A 23,380-nucleotide genomic window follows, 5' to 3' on the forward strand; every position below is an offset into this window, starting at 1 on the left:
GTAATGATATAAGGAGGCTCAAGCACAGCCCAGTGATTTTCACTTAGACATATGGGAGCCAGTCCTTTCATAAAATGCTTTTGGTAAATGATTCAAGCCCCTGTAAAGACCAGTGCAATCTAGTAATGATTTTGAAAGTTGTCGCCTACTGCCTGTCCGTAACATCACAGAGAAAAAAAATCAGATGGAGAAAAACGCAACAGAAGGAGAGGCACATTCTCTTTCCTTCCCTCTACCAGGGTAAGATGGAAATGTGATTGTGCTGAACAATCTTTCATTAGCAGATAGCACATCTGCAGGCAGCTGAAACAGCCTGAAGAGCCCCATCCTCCATTCCCTTAGTTAAGGTAGCAGTGGATGGCACTACCTCTGGATGCACAAGGAGTATCAGCAATTCCACGTGAGTGTGAAGGGCAGGCTGCTGATCAGATGCTTAGAGCACAGATCTAAGCAAATGCCAGCACAGAGGGTTTTGAGGTATTCCCAACATATCCAAGTACTTTCTCCTGCATAGCCCTGCACTTCACTTTGTCCTGTATGTCTCTGGCCTTAAGGGATCTCAGTGGAACCACCAGCTAGTGACCAGCCTTTCTGCTGTACCTGAATAGGGAGATTTCAAGGGGGTAAAGAGAAAATGTCATTCCTCTCCAAGAAAAGATGATCAATCCTTGAACTGCTAGCTGCTGTGTCATTAAGAAAAGCAGTGTCACCTTACAGGACAGCACATCCAAGACTGCTGGGAAGCCCCAGTGGCTTTCTTCAGACACCATGATCCTGTCTGCTGGATGCCTGTCACCCCTTTGGGGTCTGTTCCTGGCCACCATGCAGGAGAACATAAAGGGGGTATTTTTGACTCTGGTAGGGGCAAATCTTCTATCCACCTCCTATCCACAGGACTGAACAAATGAAGCCCCAGCCTAACTCCCTTACTCAGCGAGTTCATATCTCACCCAAGATACTAACAAGTAAATACTCCCAGGTTTCACAAGTTCATTTAACAATAGCTGTATCTCCCCAGCACAAGAGGATCAGCTCCTAAAGACAAGATGAGAGAAGGTGAAAAGCTTGTCTTAGGAAACATGAGATCACGTACGAAAGGGATTCTTTGCTGTCAAAGCATAATATGTCAGCTTGTGATAAACCTGAATTGCTTCATATACCAAGGATCACTAGACATTAGCTGCTTTTATATGGCAATATGGTGCAGGGGTTTCAGACAGAATATTGTTTTATGTTGATCATGATAAAACTCTCTGTAGCTTTGATAAAGCCTGTATAGATAGCTTTTCATTCAAACTAATGAGTGATACTGGCTGTTGGATGCCGAGACACGCTCTTGATGCCTTCCAATGGTTCAACTTGTAACTAGGAATCAATTCAGCCTGGATAAGCAAGAGTGCTACTCATCTAAAGGGTTTTGAATGATGATCCTGTTCCCTGTGTTTTCCCCTAGGTACATCTGAAAAGGTACGGTGACAAAGGGAGCACCACATGTTGGCAAAGTGCAGCTCCTACCAGAGGGATCTCCTGCGTTCAGCCTGCTCTGAAGGCACAGTTGGCTCACACTGTAATCAGCCATCAAACAGCTCAGGCCCTATGGGCTATTCAGTTAGCACACGCCTTTTGCTGCTCTGTTTTCCAACATCTGTTTCAATGCTTGTCATCTCCCTGCTTTAAACAAATGCACTGCAGATGTCTTGTCTTGTGGACGACAGAGACTTGGCAAAGACGGGAACAGTGGCCTCCACATGACAGAGGCACAGCTATGGCAGTTATTACTGGGGGGTTCTGGGGGGACTCTGTGCATTAAACATGAAATAAGATTTTATACTCACACCCCCACTCCCATATTCCCCTTCAGGCCTTCTGTTTTGTCCTTCAGATTTTAGAGACCGCTGAAGGACAGGGATCAGGATGCAGGCTGAGATGCAGCCTACTCAGAAACATGTGGCCTCAATCTTCTCAAAAGATTTATCATTGACATATGCAATTAAACGAGAAGACACATCATTTGCTCATCTTTTACTCCAACGACAGTCTGATACAAGACCGGACATGGAGGGACATGATGTGTGGTAAACGTAGCAGCTTCTCAGACCAGATTCAGGCCTAAACATAATAGAAGAGAGACTTCCCTGGGCTAAGACTGTGCTTCTGGAAGAACCAGCATATGTAATGGAACGCATAGGAAGAAACAGGACAGGCAAGGGGACTGCAGGCGCATCCCTTCAAGGGCGTACAAATCCAGTCTGAGGTCAGAAAACCAGTTAACTGAGATTTGGCATTTTGTATTTTTTGCAAGCGCTACTTTTGCCCCTGTGAACACATCTCACCTATAGCTGCTGTCTGAGGTTTGGCTGGGGTGAGTCATGTAGTTAATAAGATTCCCACAGTCTCACTTTTCCTTAGCTTGCCTAATTGGTGCAATAGCTGTAAAGAGGCTGGAACAAGCCTGGTGCTAGAGCTGGCTGCTCTTCCCACTGCTCTGCCCCCCCCAGCAAGAGCAACAAGGGTATGTCTATACTGATCTGAATGTCAATTGCAGATGACAGGTCAGGCAGAGATGCTTAAATCAAGGGTAAAACATGTATGTGTTGGTAGGTCTTTGTCCTGGGTCTGTATTTTGACCATTAAGACTTCTGATACTATCTCAAAAGAACATTTCCATAAGCAAGCTAGAAAAACATAATATTAACAGAAGTACTGCATATTGGCTGTATGCATCCCTGGGTCACTCGCAGAAAAGAAGGCAGCAAAGTTGTGAGGAGGTCAATTTTCTTTTAAGAGCAACACAGATGAAGGAACAGACAACCCAGAAAATCTGGGGATGATATTACATTGGCAGTGACTGCAAAGATGCTGGAAGAGAAAGTGGAGAAACTGTCTGCAGAAATGGGATGGCATTTATTAAGGATCAACTATAAGATCCTGCAATTGAGCTGGAATATCCAAACTTTGTAAATACAGCAAGGAAGACAACTGATTATGTGGCACTTCTTCCAGGAGAAAGAAGAGCCTAAGGATTACAGTAGATCACAAGTTGCGTATGAGTCAACAGGGTCAGGCTGTTGCAAAAATAACATGTGCCACAGTCAGATGCATAAAAAAGGAGAAAGTTATACACTGGGAAATTCATTGTCTCCACTTGCTGTAGCAAGACTTCAACTGGAGGATCATGTCATAGGAGTGCTGCAATTCAGGATGAACAGAGACTGATTTGAGACAGTGCAGAGGACAGTGGCCAGAATGACCACAGCACTGGAAAATAGGATGTACAAGGGCAGAGCTAAGACTGCTTAAGTTCTGAGAAGATGGAGGGTACAGACATGGGAACCCCACTTATATATGAAAAATGATGCTGCGTAGAGAAAGGAAATTATCTGCTCTCTGCTTGGAACAAACAAAACGGGAGGCAAAAGATAGTACTGGAAGTGTAAGAATTTTGACCAAGCATTGGGAAGAAGCTTCCTAATAGAGAGTTAAGTATCAGAAGACCCTGCCTGAGCAGAAATGAAATCTCCATCAGCAGACTGGTGAGACATGGATGAGGCAGACTCAAGGAGTGCCCAAGATAACACTTCACTGCTGCCTCTGGTCTGCATAGAAAGACTGGAGGAAAAAAGTTTGCTTTAGAGAAATCCACAAAGAAAAAGGCTTAAGACTAGAGTGGAGTTCACAGCAAACGTGGGCTGTTGGTGTTCCACATGAGGCTGCTGGGCCCAGCGAGGCCATCAACCAGCACCACAAAAGTTACTACCATGGGCTCTCCCTGACCTTGGAAGGATCCCCTAATGTGAACACGGCACGCGCTTCCCTGCCCCAGGCACATATTTTTGCTCACAGTTTATGAATCTCTGACATACAGTCTCTATGACACACTTTGGAAGACTATATCTGTTATTTATTAGGCCTAGCAACTTTCCTTGTAACCAATTAGGAAAAAAAAAAGCAGGTGGTCAACAGAAACTCTGCAGAATAAAACCCCTCAGCAAAGCAAATACCATCCCTTCAGGAGCAAGAAGAAATAAATACTGCGAACAGAGCTAATCACTGCTAAACACTTATAATCCAGTCCTTGCCCAGGTTAGAGACTGGAACCAAGAGCAAAACACTTCAAAAAGCATTAATCGGAGGAATGGATGAATCATTTCTCAAAGGAAAGAAAGAACCAGAACTATTTTATACTCCAAATGCTCACCATGTTGTGAAAACCGGCTCAAACCTGCCCCATCAGACTGGACTAAGGGACAAGGGGTCCCATGCTGCCTGCCGGGATGGCTGCTCTGGGGACCAGCAGTAAGGCTCCCATCATAGGCTTCACCCTGGCAGTCATAAAGAGACTGACAAACACAAACCAGCCTGCTTTTAGCTCCTCTATAAAATATCTACAGTTACCAATATCCCCTGTACCTTGTTGAGTATTACACTCAATAATATTAATAGGCTCATATTTACTGTATCTTAAAAGCTAACAATCCCATTGCCAGCACTAATTAAAAAGACAAGAAGCTGAAAAGAAGCAGCGGATTATTTCTTCAATATGGATTCATGCCTAGATTTAATAAAACCTGCTTTACTGTTATAACCATACATTTGTTTCAAGAAGACTATAAAAGATAAGTCTGCTTTCTGTTGTTTATTGACTTGAAGGGGTTTTCTTTCAGATCTGTAACACGTAATACAGCTATGGGAAGGCGGTGAAGTAGACTGCTTTCCCTGAACAAAACAACACTTCTGCTACCTGAGTATCTGGGATGTGTCTGGGATGATGGCTGTGAAGAAACCAGCACACCTATTTCAAGAGAAGTCTGAACACATGAACAGACAATAAACGGCAGGATCAAGGTTTACCTGTTACAAACCCTTCATGTGGCCTTAACAGAAAGCACTGCACCTACAGCTACAGTGACTTGCCACAGCCAGCTTTCCCACAGACTGTATGATTTCTTCCAGCCATGGAACCTCCCTGCCACAAAACCAGAGCTCCCATTCATGCACACTCAGCAGATCTGATGCCTTCACCCACACCAACCGGCTCTGCATGTATACATCAAGCACAGTACACATTCCTGGTGGGAATTCTTCACTGTACCACAGCACACAACCTACCAAACAAAAATACTGCACTTAACCTACATCTGAGGATAAAATTAATGATGACAGACAGAGCAGTGTCTTCAAATTAGCTTCTTGGTAAAAATGGTGTAGACTTTCCAACAAAATCTAGAACAGTAGCTTTCCATACACACCGGTCCATCCTTCCCCGAGATGGAAGAAGAGGATTGACAGTCTAGGAGCTTGTATGTAATGCAAAACAACAAAGTAAAGATAAATTACAGACACTCTTCCAAAACCAGAGCCTTTCCTAGGCAAGCTCATTTTTAGATCAGGTTTCTCATTTAAGCAGGGGCCAGAAAAAGCCTGCTGTAGACTGCTGAGACTGGATTCTGAGGATCTGAGTGCCATAAATGCTTTCCTATGCACAAGGAGAATTATAACCCATTTTATTTCTAATTTCTCCTGCAAGATGCTGGGCCCCATGACTTCATAACAAGTTCCATTTCTCCTTCCCCATGCCTGTCTGACCCTTCTCCTTCTGTGAATCACTTAATTATGTGGAAACAAAAATACAAAATGATGATGGTTTAAAAACACACATCCTAGCTTCTTATGGTAGAGAGCAGCCAAAATCCCCAAAGCTGTGGGTCTGCTGCCGATTAAGGATGCCAGAAAGTACTAAGAAAGATCCACCCTCTGCCTACATAGTCCTTGTGAACAGTGAGGGACCCTATCCCTATTTTAGAACGTATCTCACTGATTACTGGGAAAAAAAGAGAGAAAAGCAGGAGTTCAGATAGCCAGTGGTCTTACAACATTTCATTACTGTTGCAGTTCTTTCCTGGCAGACCTTTTTGGTATCAGTGATAATAACAAGGAAAATTTAAGGAAAACTCAATTTGAGCATGTCAACAGCAACCACATTCCTTTAGCTTGTGATCACTCTAATCCAAATAGACAGGATTTCCCCCTCCCCCCCCCCCCTCCTTTCCTGCACTTAATTTCCAGGTAGAGTTTGTTAAAGCCTGAAATCCCACCTGAACTTTGGCAAGTCTTTAAAAAAATAGAAAGAAACAGCAAAAAGACCCATACACAAATATTTGGCTAAGCAACCCATAGCAAATTGCGTAATGCCAGTTAAAAGTTGGGTTTCTTAAGTATCAGCCCCAAAGGTTTTATCGGAAAGAAAATCCCGATTACTTCAGATTCTGAAGGCGAATTGTGACCTCACTCTGCATCTTCCAAATCTGAAACATTTGTGTTGTGCCCCTCAATAGTGATTTAATAAGGTAAGAAGGCCCTAAACATGCATAGAAGAACTAGCTCAGCCCTGAAGCTTGGTCAAAAGAGGTCACCCAAAATCAGAAATGTAATGGTCCATCAAGCAAAACCAACCCATCTCCAGGCATGCAGCTACCTCCTGTGCGCCCGCATGCCCCACAATGGTTTTGTCCATAGCAATCCCACTCCTCAATCCTTACAGTCATTCAATGAGATGGGGATTAAGTCAGCACCCAGAACACAAGGAATTACATCCACTTCTCGTATTCTCCTTGGCTTGCCTGGGAACATGCACTTCTGGGAGGGCTGGGGGTGAAGGGGCAAACTGCACTGATGAGTTTTGCAACACGTCACTAGATAAATAGCTTAATTCTCTGCAGCCTTCACTTTACCAGCCTCACTTGCAGTAGCCTGGGAAAAAAAAAGAGAAAAAAAAAGGAAAAAAAAGGGGGGGGGGGAGGGAAAGAAAAAAGAAAAGCCCTTAAAAGAAAAAGAAGAAATATGATTAAAAATAAATTGAAAAGCCCAACTTGTAATAAAGCTGGCACTTGCCCCAGGCTTCAGAAATGTCTGAGACATGACACTGGCTATACAGACACTCCACAGAAACAATATATAGCTTTTACGGGGGGGAAAGAGGGATATTTGCACTATTTAAAACAGGTTGCAAGTACAGTTTCTGTTTTGAAAACGTAAGGAGCCGAGCTAACAAAACACAGAACGCAGCAACAAAACAAGCAACACTCATCCTACAAAACTGTCATTATATAATGTCACTGTTTACACTGAGCCTCCAAAAAATACCTTCTGTTAATTTTTTTTAATTAATGGGGTGCTATACAGTTAAATAAACTCATGAAGAGGATTCATGACTTTTGCATTTTTCCTTCCTATCCCAATCCTTGTTTGCAACATTACTGTTATAAATTACAACAGTACTGTTGATATTCTTCTCACTTGCTGTGATACCCAATGGAGCTCCACAGGAGAAAGAACATAACACAGGAAACGGTGGTATTTGATTCTGCTCTCATTTAAATGTATTTAAGTCAGACAAAACTCCACTGAAATCAACGGCTACGTTAGTGAAAACCACTGCAATTCCGCTGCTGCTCCTAAGGCACTGCCAGACAACCTCCCGATGTGCAGCACGTCCCCAAATGAAGTTAGGCTACTTCTAAAATATCAGCAATCCAGGCAACTTATTAGCATGAAATTACTTAAGCCTTAATTCAGCAAGGTACTTAAGCACATTCTTTATTTTACAGGCATGAGACATACCAGAGACCTTTATAAGACTAGTCCTACACTTACATTTAGGCACATGCTTAATTAAGCATCTTGCAATGTTAAAAGCCACGGCGAGGACCAGTTCCACGTGAATTAAAAGCTGCTTCACACCTTCCAAGGCACGCCACCATTTTAAGTTTGCTCTATCCCAGGTTTGGTTGCACCACTTACTAGATAACCCTTAAAGTATGAGATCAGAGGAGGAGGAAGAGACAATAATTTGAACAATCATTTGAAATGCACTTTTAATTTCTGTCTGATGGTTACAGAGCTTCTTTCACAGTGAATGCACGTGCTGGATAACAGCTTTAAAGCATTCCTTTGCAGACTTTCCCTAAACAGCACTCTTCAATGTGTAACCTTATTGCTTATGAGTAAGCATAAGCAAATAGAGGGGGAGAGCGCACAGCTAGGAAAACAGGGAACAGACACACCACTGCTGAATTTTCACATCAGATGCAAGGAGAAAAAACAAACCGGCAAACCCTCTTTCAGAAGCTGCATCTCTTCAAAGAGCCCACAGAAACCTAAACCATTACTGCAGGATCTTAATTTACCAAGAGAAGCAAAAGCAGCTACTGTAAAAATAAATAAATATAGAAATAGACATCCATAGCCTAAAGAGGACTTCTGGATTTGGATGTGCACATAATCCAGGTGATTACATGTCTAATGACCCACCTTCTGCATGTACATGCTTGTACCTGCACACACAACTGCAGAGTTTTAGGTGCCAATGTCAAGGTGCTCTGAGGACTTGGATTTATGCTGTTATTTATCAAAGACCTTAGAAGCAAAATAAAACAAAAGCAGGGCAAAGTAAAAACAATAATCTCAGCAAGTGCAACAAAGTGGTAGTTTCCCCTTACCCTTCAACAGTTAGAGAAAATTTAAGGCTTGTTGATGTCAATAAGTAGTTATAACCAAGACATTAGTAATAGTGAGGATAGAGAATGCGGTGTGAATGTTCTCAGCATGGTTCATTGACAAGAGATCTAAAAATTGAATTATTAAGGAAAAAAATCATTGATTCTAAAATCCCAGCAAGGTAGCCAGCCTTTGTTAAAACTTATTTAATTTTTCCAGCGCTGTTTCATTCCCAAGCTCTCAGAGCCACAGCTTTTCCATTGAAAAGCGAAAGACATTTTACGCACAATTTTCCCTCTACTAGAAAGAGGTATATTGTGCCCTTCAGTGAACATAAAATTGATATTATCATCTCTTAGTTTATATCTCACTACTTAACCTTCAGATTAAAAGTTATTAGATTTGAATGACTAAAAAGACATCATGTCACCTTCCGTTCAATGTTGGGAGATGAGAGAACTTGGGGGAAAAGTCTGAATGATAAAAACACAGTTACCAGGAGCATAAGGTTGTTTTTCACCTTCTCTGATGAAACAGCCGCAGCTCTACAAATGCACCACGGTGCAATCATCAATTATCAGTGTGCCTGCATGGAGTTTAATCTATACTTTTAAATGGCTCTTTCAATAGCAACAGCAGTTTAATAATTAGGCTTTGTGTCTCTTCGGACAAAATGACTCAACGCGGACGCTCCCTCAAAGTCTAACAAACAAATTTGGCCTAACCCAGTTATGTCAATATGAAACAAAGACTTTATCTTGGCTCTAATTTAGCAGTTTTGTTCTAAACAGATAAGCCCACATCATGATCAATGGGACCATAAAACTCCTGATGCAGTTTGCAACCTCTTCTCATGGGTTTTCGAAATAAGATGAAACCCACCAACTATTAACAAAAAAGCCTGAAACAAAAGCCTTAATTTACACTGGGACACATTCAGAATTCTTTCAAGTCAAACCTCCTTTTTGATTTGCCCAACTAAAGCAGCCTCCCAGTGACAAAACAAATCTCCCATTTCTTATACATTTTCCTCATCTTTGGACGTAACTAAAGTGGGAAGAAACCACCTATTCCCTCCGGAGTTCACTTCCCTCAGTCTAACACTTCACATCTCAACAATTCTCAAAACAACTACTGCCAAAGGCCCCAACTGTGGCATCTTCACATGGATACCACAAACACCCCAACTGCAGTGAGTGAGGCTGACTGTGAAGAAATCACTGACTTGGGCAGAGACACCAAAACCTAATCCTAATTTCTCATGTCTATCTAGACATTCTTTTTTTTTTCCTAGCCATGAACAAAACTGCATTATTCATTTGTATGCATTCCGTGGAGCCAAAGTGTAAAAAGTACAAACCAGGATGTAATGAAATATATATTATGCTATATTTTTTTTTCTTTTTTCAAGGGAAAACCCCTTCTCACTCTGTGGACACATGGCAAAACCAGTATTTATCTACATTCTCCAGAAAGCTTGAAGTGACACTTCATAATTACAGTTTAGTTCAGTTCAAAGGCAAAGGGAAGAAAATAAACTGCCCTACAATTCTTTATATAAACTTCCTCCTTGTTTCTCCATGTACCAGTTGCATTTGTATTGCTATTCCAGTTCGTCATAAACAGTCACCTTGTAACCCTTTTTATCAAGCAATCTAGGCACTACCTAAAAGTACACTACAGTCCATCAGACAAGCTATAGGTTTACATTATACAAACATTCCGATTCTGCCTGCTCAGCGCAGGTTGTCAATAAATGCAAGCAATTGCAAAACAGCTATGTGGGTTTTTTTCTTAAGAGAACACTGATACGAGCCTGCCAGTTCGGCAAAATAAACTCTTTGCAATCTCTGCAGCTAATCTGTCAACAAATTACTATTAAAGTCATACGTCCTAAAAGTTCAAAAGCATTCAGGATTAGACAAAAGATTCAGAGTTTTATACTCGTGGGGCAGTACTTGAAGTTACGGTATCAAAGTGGATCTTGCTATTGATGTGGAGAGGTTTGTATTTCTGCCACCATGCAACACAGCATTTGGTGTCTTGCTGCTCTATATTGGAATTCAACTTTGTGTTCATTCTCTTTGTTCAGTTCACATTCTTGTTTCCCTGCTAATAACGTGAAGAACACTTTAATGAATAGTCCTGAGGATAAAAATAAAACACAATAAATAATATTTATTTTATGAGCTGGGTTAAAAAAAAAAAAGGGAACTGGCTAGGACTGAAGCATCAAACCTTCTATTTGAGTAGAGATCAGAAACCACTGAAGCAACTAAAGCTGTGATCGTGTACATTAATAGGCAGTTTGTCCCCATGAGTCTTTATTTATTACTCCTTGGTAGACAGGAGTCACCCCATCATTACGTACTTTCTGTCCAAGCTTCCCTCGCCCAGCCTGACTTTCAGCTTGTGGGTCACTCCAACACCCATTCTGCACCTCCCAGATGTTTTCTGTGACACTTCAGAGCCACAGATGATGCCAAACTCTGCCTGGTACCCCATTCCCTCTCCCTTGGTTCTGCCCCTGTGGGTGCCTTGGGATCAAGCTCCTGCACTCTACTGTCTGACTCCACGGCAAATGAGCACTTCTGATCTCTTTGGGAAATCCAGTGACCCAGGTAACCTTCATGCTTACTCCAGGTTTTACAAGCACATCACCAAAATCCTGCCCATTCCAACTCATCCTGATAGTCATTCCCACGAGATGCCAAACAGCGGCACCTATGGAGTCAGCAGCAGTGGAAAGGCAGCCTCTCTCACCTCCAGCAGGTGCCAAAGCACTGTGGGAAAGGGTTTTCCATCCCTTTCAGTCTGATTCTGGGAGAGATTCCTGGTATGTGTACCTCAATTTTTATCCAACCCTTCCACAGATGCACTGTCCCTGAAGAGTCACTTGCACTGCTTTAGCTTTCATACATCACGATTACAAATACAAACATCAGCTGGAGCCATTTGGTTTTATTATGCATAGAAGAACTCATCCTCACATTTGCTACTCCCAGCTTAACACTACATTTTACAAGATTGCTAATGCTAAAATAATTTAGCATCACATCACTCTCTGCCTCCTTGCATGGCAGAATCACCCTAAGATGACATGGGAAACGTGAAACTTGTCCTGCAAGTCCTCCCTGCGCTTACTGCAAGAGTGCTCACACCGTACACTGTTCCTTCAAACACAGGAACATCTGTGGTGCTCCATATTTTTCCATGGTAAAATATTTACAAGTTTGTAAACCCATTAAAACTTCCTAAAAAACCTGAAGCAGTCCTGTTTTCCTCACTCACACTAACAAAGCTATTAGGCCTTATAAATTCATAAATGTCACAAAAAAGGCAAACCAGAATTCAGCACAGATGCTCTACAGATGCAATTGTATGTCCAAGTTTTATCGCTCCAGCCATGCTCATCACAGAGATGCACAACTAACCCCAACAGCAAACCTCAAACTACCCACACCACTGCTTTCTTATTTTTCAGACAAAACAAGTGCCAGGTGGCAAAATGAAAAGATCTGAATGAAATGCTCTTACGAAATAGCTGTTTAATTCAGAACTCATTCATTTGTATTGAAGAAGCGTTTTGTAGAATGCATTCTGTTAAGTGACCTGAGAGCATATGTTGTATACAGAGAAACATCTAAACATTATGCTCTGTGTTGTATGTGTATCTGTAAACGCTTGCATTAGCTGTCTGAAAACAACGGGGTTTTCTTCTTTTCAGCATTTAAAATATTTTCCAAACACAAAGACTGATATTTTTATGCTAGCTCTGATTACCCTTTTGTTGTTACCAGGTCTTTTTTTTTGTTGCTGTTGTTTTAAATAACTGCTTCAAACTTTGCGACCAACTTGCTTTTTAAAAGATAAACTCCGCAGAGAAGTTAGTCATCAAAACCAATTAACAGCAGAATTCAAACACAGAACATGAAGGTCTTTTAAGAACTTGGAGAAAAGCAAGCTCCCCGACCACGTTTATTGTACTGGCAGAGAATAAATAAACTAGAAGCTAAAATCTGAGTTGTGTGAAAGCAATGCCACAATCCTGTCGCCCAGCCCCGCACCCTGCTCCAGAGGGGCCAGCAGCACTTGTGCTTCTGCTGGGCACCCTTTGGGGGTGGACTCGCCTAGGAATGAATGGGTGCCACTCCTTAATTGACCCAATGGGCGGCAGTTGAATGACACAACCCATTACACGCGAGATTAGGATGTTATCTAAGGCAGCGTGAGCTCTCCGGATAGCTATAGAGAAGCCTTGGCACAGGGTGCTCGCAAGCAAGGTGGTAGGAGTGGAGGAGCAGAGGTCTGAGCAATTCTGGTCTACTCTGTGCACGTGTCTGTGACCCCCTCCCCCCCCCCCCCCCCCCCCCGTTTCTCTCTGCACAAAGCAGCATTGGAAAATTCCATAGCACTCCTATGAAAAACACAGCGTAATTAACTCATTTTGATACGAAGCCTTTTTAAGACGAGACCTTTATGTTGAACATATTTTAGTGTTCCACTCCTCTTCTACTGTCCTATATTAATCAAAGCTGTAACCCCTGTTGTCTTTGCACTACGAATCAGAATGTGCCCCTGGCAAAGAATGAGGGAAAAGTCAACAGGAATTAAGTTTCAGTGCAACTGTTTACTCAACTGTGGCCTGCAGTTATTGAAATTTTATCCGTGGTTTTGTGTGACTACTGCAGTAATGAATTCAGCATGGCTGTGATTTTCTCACTGATGGTATTCTCACTTCAAGTAAAAACCTGTAGGATGAAAATGACTGAAACAACTAAAGTCTCTGCATTTAGCATCATCCATTTTTCTTGACTTGTTTAATTATGGCAGCTTTCTGCCTTAGGTTGGCAAAGGGGGTCTCCTGCTCCTCCGCAAGCCTTGGGTTTGCTTTGTTTATGAGTGCAGGTTTTCCTTCCCCGCAACAACCTGCTAAAAAGATCACTGTACACTTAGGGGAGTCTTAACCAGCTGCCAATCGCTTATTTAAAAGGTTTTAAGAATGCTTATTGCATTACAGAAAGTGAGGGTTAGGCGTAAGTGTATCCACCATGGCTCTGCTGCAGCCTTTGTTCCCAAACACGTTCATGATACATGCCCAGCACTTTGGTGTAAAATTTCCTCAGAGGGTTTCGAAATTTTATCAGGGAGAAGAAAAAGACAAACCATATTATGTGGGTAATTTACACTGGTGAAGGTGGTCACTTCAAAGAAAATGCACTAATTAAAATACAGAGGCAAAAGGCACAATTGGGTTCCGATTCTTCTGAATTGAGGAGCAGTGACACAGGATGTATGTATTTATTTACCCTGATGTTTTCAGGTACCTCCCTCTGCAGCCTTTCTTACTAACAGAAAACATTCTGTTGATAGGGGTTGGTAGGTTATATTAAAATTTGTTGCAAAAGCAAAACTTAATGTTAGTGTTCATTCCATCCAGTGACATCTTTTGGAAATCAGTTATTTGCATACAGCGGTTCACCCCATCACGGCCACCAGACACAACACATTCAGGCAATGGAAGCCACACCTGATCTTTGGGTATTTCCAGGGAATTATTAAAAAGGAGCCCCAGAAGAAAGGTCTAAGATTTCCCTTTACATTAACAATTGCAATCCCCTACAGACGAAAATGTACAGAATGTCATAGGCAAGTCCTCTGAAAGCATCCTCTGCCTGGCAAATACAAAGGGTTTGGGAGGGGGGATTAAACGCTTCATGCTTTTTCTGCAAGTAGGAAACTTGTAATAGGTCTTACAGTACCTGCTGTTGCTGAAGATGTGCTAAATCTGCAGCCCCAATTTCAACTGAAGGTGTCTCGCCGTTTGATCTCACTTCCCGCAGGCTGCACTCTAGTAAATGGTTGCCACCGCTCGCTCCATTCTGAATGGCTGAACCGTTACTTTTTGTCTCAGTCCCAGATTCTTGCATCATGACTCAAAAACCTGAAATAATTTAAGGGAGGGGAGGGAGGGGGAAAGAAAAAAAAAGCAGCTGTTAAAACAGTTGCTGTATATAAGGAGACATGCCCTGGTTTAAATCCTGCCAAAACTGTAAACATTTGTCATTTCCCTTCATGCGATTTATCTTTCATTAATGGTTCATGCTACTAGTTTATGTTTATTTATCTGTTGGTACAGCTATAATTTTAGTAAGTTAGTTCTGTTCTAAATATAGTGGTATTTGCTCAACATCTTTTTTCCCTTAAGAGAAAAAGAAATATTTTTGAACCAACACACAGAATCCATAATTAAATTTCTCCAGTTACATCTGGATGCTTTCCTTTGAAACGGACGAGTCATGGACAATATCACAAACTTGATACACACTAGGTATGGGCAGGTAGGTAAAGGACAGCATTCACATTTTAGCTCCCATTCACACCACGATATTGCCAAGTTAGCACCTTTTATTACTCTGAAGCAATTCAGAGCTAGTCTGGGATGTGCTGGACACTTATGTTTCATTTGAGGCAAACTGCTTCAACTGCTCAGGGAATTAGTCTTTCTGTCAAATTTCTTGGCTACAGATTTGGTCTGGCTTTGGATACACTATGGCATTACAGCAAAGATCCTCTGATGTTACTTGGCTAAACATCAGCTCAGTAGCCACAGCTACTCCCAGCCAGCCCTCTCACACTCTTGGTGGAGGTCTATTTCTGAGTGCTTCACAACAATGCATTCATCCACTGCATCAGTGGGCCCCAGGCTGCACAACAAGGATGAGGAACTCCCAGAGCTCCTGGGATTCATGTCCTTAGAAACTAATTGTCAGCATTTATGCACAAGACTCCCCAAGCAAAGCACATAAGCTAGTTTTCAGCTGCAAACTGCTAGCTTTGAGATCTTTTCATGAGTTGTTTTATAGGTATTTCAACCTGCAAAGCCCCAAGTTCCAGGATTTATATGTTATTAACCTGCTCTGCTTCTGCCAGCCCATCCTTCCCTCCCTTGGCTCTCCTTCTCTCACCATTACCTGGTAGAAAACGGGGCATGGAAAGCCAAGCTGCATGCTCCAAGCCCACTGCCTACTCCACGCTAACTCACCACGTGCACATGTGAGCCAAATGCCTATGTGCAGGCAGTTCACCTGCAAAGTAAGGTGCTTTGTGTTTACGGAAGAAGTTGTTAGAATTCAGTAACTATGTCGAACCAAAAGAGAGAAGATAAATTCCTTCAGTTAGAGCCCATAAAGGGTGAGAGAAAGTAGTGCATTTCCATGGGAAACAGCAGGAAAAACCCTCTTCCTGGAAACTCTACACATGAGTAATTCTGAGCCCCTGGTCACTGAAGATGTGGTACCAGCTGGAGACAGCAATTCCTGCTTCCAGCACCAGCTGCCCAGCATCTGCTGGCCTGAGGTGACATTCAGCATCACACTCCACATGTAGAGGTACGCTCCAGTTCAACGCACTAGTACCAGACCTTTCACTCATTTGGTAGCTTCAGACATTCATAATGATGATCCATATGGTTGATAATCAAGATGTCATAACTGAGAAGCAGCTGAGTAACAAGGGCTGTGCCACCACCCTGCTCCAGCACTAGCATTCCTCACCGATTCCCATCCGAGCTGGGGAACCACTCATTAGCCAGACCCTGCCCCAGTCGTGACGGGATCTATTCACACTGATGGCTGCCCAAGCACAGGGATGGTGCTAGGACAGGCTCAAATGTTCTGATTACATTTAAATAAATTTCAGCTGGTCTATGGAAACTTCTTTCAATCTGTTTTGTGCAATCTTCGAATTATGCAAGGGGACAAAAGGGCTTGGGGGCTCATTATAAAGCTTCTGTCAGCTCCCTTGTAAAAGCTCCAGAGATCTAAACAAACCTACAGCTTTCCCAATGCCACTAGCATATGCTTTTGGGTTTTAACAAGATCCTGCTCTGACACAGGCTGAGCATGGTGTTTTTCATTTTTGTTACTTTAAGGAAAGCCTACAAGCATGACAACGTCTAAGGAAGTGTTTATATATAACAAGCAAGGCTGGATTACGCACTGGGCAGCAACTGCATGGCACAGGTTGTTTCAGAAGGGCTAGGAGTGAGATTCTCCAGACAGCTCACAAGTTAGTCAAAGGTATACCATGTAATTTTTATACACTCCTAAAGAGGACCCACCTTTTTAAACCAGAGATAAATCCAAAAGAAATAATGGATGTAATTGTGTTCTGCTTCCATCAAAATTTGGGGCCAAGCCTCAGTTGGAGAAAATGGAGCATTGCATTAGTTTACATCAGAAGAGTATCTGTACAAGGATGACCACCATGAAAGACTGAGTTAGCAGGTTAAACCCAGAGACTCATGTCTTTGTTGTGATGAATGATGACAAATGATGGCTGTCCCATCATCACCACACAGACCACACCTGATGGAGGACGGACATATTGAACTGGTGGAAGTTGCTCCAGCAGACACTGCAGTAGAAAGAGACGCTAAAACCAACATGCCACAAAAATAAGGAAGCACATTTCATTCTCCAACACCTCTCACCAAACTGACTGGAAGCGAGAACCTGGATAAACTACTAAGGAGGGCCAGAGAAAGCACCAACCAAAGTTCCAAGATGCCCCTGACAAAGGCAAGAAGAATGTGCACCACTGAGGAGGAGATCTATCACTGCCTCATCACAACTTGTTGGCTTGCCCTTCTGAGCAAAGTATCTCCAGGACACAGAAAATAATTCACAACCAAACTGGCCAAGAAATGATTTATTGTCTCTAGGACTGCAAAATGCTCCTGGAAAGAAACAATAGTAGAAATTGCTACTATTTTTCCAACCTATAGGACTCAGGAAAAGATGGATTATTTATAGTATTTGGTCAGAAAAAGAACACAGTTCTTGAGTATCTTTTCCATTACAAAATTCATGCTCTATTTTACCTTTCAAAGTAATGGTAAAATAATAGTAAATCGTAGTACAGGTAACAATACCATAGTAAATAAAACCCAGCCAAGTACCTCCTGAGCTGTCCCAGCCCCTCCACTTGCTGTGCCACCCTACATGGCATATTGGCAGCAGCCAACAAGGAAATGAAGCTGGAAATGGAGTTTGCAAAAGGAATGTAAAAAAGTAAAGAAAGAAAACCATTATGTTTGGACTTTCAAAAAAAGTATTTTAAAAGCTGAAGTGAACATCTCTGAGCAAATTTTGCTTTAAAACCACCCATTCACAGGGAGTCACCTTCAGCGTAACTCCAACTGGACAACAATACAAACCAAATCCACTTTGCTAAAACACCTCCAACAGAAAACAGGCTTTTCAAGGGAGAAAAGATAAAAGTGTTTATTTCTTCACTGTAGTCAAATGCGAGTTGACATAAATAATCACAGTTTGGTTTGATCATTAAGCGTCATGTCATGAAAATCAACCTGCGAGAGCTTTCTGCAAGAATGATTATTATTTGTCTTTTTGAGCGCACCTAAATGAGCTGAGGTGATGGTACACCGAGGATGGCTGAGATAATTGTCTCTCCTCAGCACAGAGGAGCAGGCCTTACAGAAGCCCATTAGTGAAGTCTGTCATTCAAAATCGTGAAAGAAGAAAGCAAAGCAAGGTTGGCTTTATGCAGCATGATTAGCTTCTGTGGGAACGGAACTGAAGCTTCAGGTCTAATATCACAATCTGTGATTCTGGTCTGAATACGACCCCAAATAACCAAGAGTGCTGAAGAAGCTGTTATGCATAATGATTTGTTATAGGAAATACAGTACCCCACAAGTGCTTCTGTGACATGCAAGAGGCCACATTCTGACTTAAGAAATGTAATGAAAAAAAGCACATCCATTGCTGCTTTGTAGAACAAAGCAGAATCACTCTGCTATCAATTCTGCAAAGGGAAATGTATTTTTTACAGCTTAGAGTAGATGGGCTCTCACCAGTGTAGGTATCTTTTTAACAAAACAATCTGTGATATTTCATGTTAGGAGGGATACAGAATGACTTAAGATTATTAGAGGTGACACAAAATGTTTTTCCCATGAGGGGACCAAAACTAAGCGGCCATATGAGCAACTTCTAAATTTTTCTCTTGAAATCAAGGAGCACATAATAAAAGAACTGTTCTTTTATGACTTAACGTCAGCTTCGTTTAAAAACCTCACATTGGTGATCCATTTCTCAAGATTCCCATCTTAACCTGCTCAAAACCTATTCCAGCTTTGATGCATAGTCAAATATAAAGCCAAAGCCATACAGTTTGATGCATCTCCTTGGTGAATATGTTATGTTCAAAGTAATGGAGTAAAAATTCAGTGGAGTGGAATCAAAGCAAGGCACTCTGTCAACAGGAGGACAACAGCTCATCACCTTCCAGATGACTTGGACGGAATCAGGGGACAGCTAATTTCTGCAGGTCATGGTCAAAATTGAAAATACACAGGACAAGTGTGAACTCTGGCTGAAACAAAATGATCCGAGGACTCCAGTGTCAGTGTTTTTAACTAGAAAGATAGAACCTGGAGGAATCCTAATTTTTGAAAGGTTCTGTGCTAATCCATTAAAAACAAAAGAAGTCCATATCATCACCAAGCCAAGACGCTGCAGAACACGTCCCTCGGCTCCACGGACTATTCAGATGAGCAAGGTTAAGCATGGAGATTAGTAGGCAGGAGGTTGGTGCCAAAGTGTGCAATTTCTGCAATTCCTTTACTAGTACAGTTTCTAAAGATTAAGCAGCATTGTTTAATGTCAGCATGAGGGAGGATTTACTGGCTGAAGCACCCGTCAGAATAAGGACCTACTAAAAGTCTGAAAGAATAAGGGACTAATAGTCAGATGTATTTAGATGCTTCACCATTCACAAAGGCATCTGGCAAGACATTTTTAAGACTCCTGAATAAGCACCAATCTACATCTTTAAGCATCTCATCACCTTTAAAAAACTATCCCTAGGGTCTTCTGGGACTTAAAATGTCTGTTTTAACATGCTTCCAGACTCAACCTGGACTACGGATTCAGAAGGCAGCCTGCGTGTTCCAAAGTTACTTCCAAGGCTGACGATTTTATTTTGGCTATTAGTACTTGGAGGTGTTTACAAATATATACGCACATAAAGATCATTCAATATTTCTCTCCCCTGGGATCAGTGATAGAACAAGAATGTCATAAAACAAACCTTCTTTGTGAAATCTGTGAGAGATTTTAAGCTAACAAAAAGTTCAGTCTTTATTCCAGTGCAGTTAATTAAGGTTGACCAAGTCAGGCAGAAGTAAATTAACTTGGCTGATCAATTATTTATATGAAGTAGAATAAATGCCCTTAAAGAACCTGGCCCAGCCATGAAAGAACATGTAAATTAAACACAACACAGACTTATAAAATATACTACTACTTCTATAGGTACAAGAGTTAATGGTAAAATCAGTTTTAAGTGATCAGATCACAAGAACCAGTCTTATTTCTCTAGCAGGCATACTATCCACACGTGCAGTTTGCAAGTAAACATTTCACCTATTTGTTGCAAGCAGTTCCCCAAAGCAAGCTCAGAACTAACTTTAGAGCACTTCTCTGTGTAATTATGTATATAAAAAAATCCCCAAACAAATAATGTTTGGAAGCATTTCATGACAGCACAGCGCTGCAAAGAGGATTTTACCTCTTGAAAACTGAATGTGCTCCAGAGCCAGGCAATACACAAACCACAAGCAAAGATGCTTCTTACCCTCGGCACAGATACAAAAGCAGCCTGGTGCCCCTAGCGCTCCCGTTATCAGCACCAAGGACCACGATGACTTTCCCAGACCACTGCTTGACTCACACGTAGTGCCTTTTAGTCCCGGTATCTCTGGAGCAAGTGCCCTGCCAGGGAAAGCTCCTCGGGCTCCACATCCCACCACCAACACTTCGGAATTTTTCCAGGAACATGTTCTGATGATCCCCAGACACTGCTGAAACATGCATCTCCTCCAGCTGACCCCCCATCCCTAGGTCGGTGAGGTGGCCAGCAGCAACATCCTGCCATCCATGAGTTCAGTACAAGAAAACAGGATTCACTAGTAGAAATTAAAAGCCTTGAGTAAGGTAAGGTTTTGATCTACCGCGAGGGAAGGCGTACAGATGTTCAGCTGCTCATTTACTAAATTACACCATGTCACAATTAACTGTGAATCAGCCAGCTTCACATGAGCAGCTCGAGGGCTGCCACCACACTAAGTACAGAAATAATGCCAGGGAGGGGAATCCAAACTAGCCAGGTGGACCAGATGACTTCTCTCTGCCTGTGTTTGTGGTTAGCACAACTATTAGAAAGAGCCATCCCAACATATGGCATGATTTAACTAAATCAGATCATGCTGAACTCACCAGCCTTTCTCAACTTACAAACCCCTCCGCTCTCGTCATTGCAGATGGGTGAACACCCGTCATGCTTTTAGAGTTTTCAGTAGCCGTCATTTATCCTGCTGACAGCGTGTATTTTAGGTATAATTATGTACTAACTAACTATAGATCAACTGTCAGTACATTAGGGTACTTTTTGGATAAAACTTAATGCTTAGCCCTTTGAAGGCCATTCGCCTACACACTACTGATGGTTGCTGAATTGTGCAGGAGTAGGAGAAAGGAGATGCGGTTTCGAAGCACAATTAAGCATCGTCTTTAAGAATCAGCCAAAATAGTAAGGAACGCTCCACTGTCCCAAAAGGCGATGCTGAGTCATGTCCGACAGCGGTGTTTGGAGGAGGAGAGGCAAACCTGGAGCAAGGCAAGGGAGGAATACACACTGGATGTGTGGAAAGAGGAAACAAAGAGACAGCGACGAGGTGAAATCCTTTGATATTTCCTCAGCTTAAAGAGGTAATTCAGTGCATTAAAATGGATCCTTGAAATTTCAAAGGATGAAACTCGCACAACAAAGATTGTCGAGAGTGCTATTTTCTAGGATTAGAACAAAAATGTATTGGGATTTGCTATATGATCTTACATCGCTGAGCAAGACTGTGTACTTGCTGTTATGCAAGCACCATCTTCCAATAGTGAATTTTCATAATTATAACAGAAAGGCGTAAATTTTCTAATGCATGGCAGTTCAAAAAGTAATCAAGAGAATGAGCCTGAGGGCTATTTTAATGTATGCAAAGCTAGTGACCCACAGTAAATGGGAGGTAGGCTTCAATGAATGCAAAGTAATGCACACATACTAAAGACCTGGTCTGATGAAGGACGGCTAAAATTAACACCCAATTAATTTCCGAATTGACAAACAAATGAAACCCATAAATCTACTTTCTCATTAATTTTCTTGTGGTATAATTTAAAGCAGTAATATGAGGGCAAAAACTGAGCATTATCCATCATAAATATCAAAAAAGATAGCACTGTAACACCATAAATTATGCATATTACCTGTTGTTAAAAATGATTAATGTATTATCAACTTTATCGTGCACTGTATATGTCTAGACGTATCTAAAATCTGAAATTTCATTTACTGCTTAGGAAATAAAGGGTCCAGAGGAATGGGATTATCTGCAGCGCACCCTTGGCTCTGCTTCCTGACACACACATAGCCCTGGTGCTCTCATCTCGGCTGGACTTGTCAAGCCTGGGGTCCGTGGAGGTGGAGCCCACTGCAGGGGGTTGTCTTCCTCTCTCCCCAGAGAGAGGAACAAGTCACGCTGCTCTTGGAGCATCCCCACAAGCCAGACTGCAGCCCTGGTACCTGGCTCACACACGGCTGCTCCTCTTCCTGCCCTGGGGAAGAGCTGTCTTTGTGAAGCAGAGCTATGTTGAGAGGAGGGAGGTAAACAAGGAAGAAAGAGGAGGAAAACATGAAGCTGTAAATAAAGTCAGTGAATGACAGGCCAGGGCTTTTCAGAAGTGCTTGGGCACATGGCTTTGGCCAACAGGAGAAGGACACGTGTTGCTTTAACTCCTCCCTGTGGGTCATGTCACTGACAGGCTGAACTTCCACCAACCTGGACATCTACCAGGGTTTATGTCTACTTGCCACCCTGAAGTCTCCTGAATAGCAGCTTCACCTACTCCAGTCTAGATGCAGGATTCCACAACTTTTCATTTATTTAACTGGACACAACACAATCTCTTTCACTGTGTGCCTGCATGGCTTACACTGTCTGGGTTTTCGTTCCAGCAGCAGCGTGTGTCATAGGGCCACAGGAACCTGAAATCCTTTGGAGGCAGCTCAGTGAAAGGCTGACTGACGCTCTGCAGGAGCTGAAACTTAAGACAGCTGTGGTGAGGAGGGAAGGAGAGTCAGGAGCCTAATCCCTTTTGTGCCACACTGACTTATTGTGAAATCATGGTCAAACAACTTAACTTCTTAGAGAACCAGCCACTGCAGTTACCCCTAAGGAAATCCCTTCTGCTGAGGATGTTGCCAACCACAAACAGTAAGAACAGAGAACAAGCAAATCCATAACTGAAACAGACATTATAAGGTTGCCGTATGCTCAGTCCAAGAGAGTGAGAGCTGGTCCCTATGGAAAGTTAGTGCACTAAAACATACCAAGCTGTGCAGATAATAAGTGTCACTCTTTTCCTTAGGTAAGACCTGAAGTATCAGGCAGCAACTTGTTTTTTCCAAATGAGGTTTTTGCATCCTCCCTTCATTTTACACATGTGCACAGAAATTACTCCCAGTCTCCCCTTGGATAAACAAACCCCTTTGCAAAGCCATCTCCATCTCAGTCTATGCCCCTCAGCTTGTCAGCTATTAAACCCCACATTGAGCATGAAGATCATGCCATAGCTGCAAAAGAGCTCTAGAGCCAGGCCACTTCCAAGTGATGCAATCATTTACATACCATCAGCAGCAGAGTGAGGTTCCTTCCTCTCTCTTGGGGAGAGCTGTCTTTCAGCCATGAGCTTGACAGAAATCATCCTGACCAGGATCATTGTATATTTGGAAGGAAAGGAACAGC

General features: G+C 42.3%; 1 protein-coding gene across 4 annotated transcripts in view; it reads right to left on the minus strand.

Moving 5' to 3' along the window:
- Window positions 1-23,380, minus strand: part of FOXP1 (forkhead box P1) — a 385,773-nt gene that overhangs the window by 152,273 nt on the left and 210,120 nt on the right. For 3 of the 4 annotated variants that reach the window (XM_034065980.1, XM_034065979.1, XM_031049209.2), the window contains exon 4: window positions 14,259-14,440. In XM_034065980.1, coding sequence (XP_033921871.1) covers window positions 14,259-14,429 — 171 coding nt within the window. In that variant the 5' untranslated portion in view covers window positions 14,430-14,440. Of the gene's footprint in view, window positions 1-14,258; window positions 14,441-23,380 lie in introns of those variants that run through there. The other variant, XM_005149417.4, reaches the window with a different exon arrangement.

Source organism: Melopsittacus undulatus, chromosome 9 (genome assembly GCF_012275295.1).
Source record: "Melopsittacus undulatus isolate bMelUnd1 chromosome 9, bMelUnd1.mat.Z, whole genome shotgun sequence".
Lineage (NCBI taxonomy): Eukaryota > Metazoa > Chordata > Aves > Psittaciformes > Psittaculidae > Melopsittacus > Melopsittacus undulatus.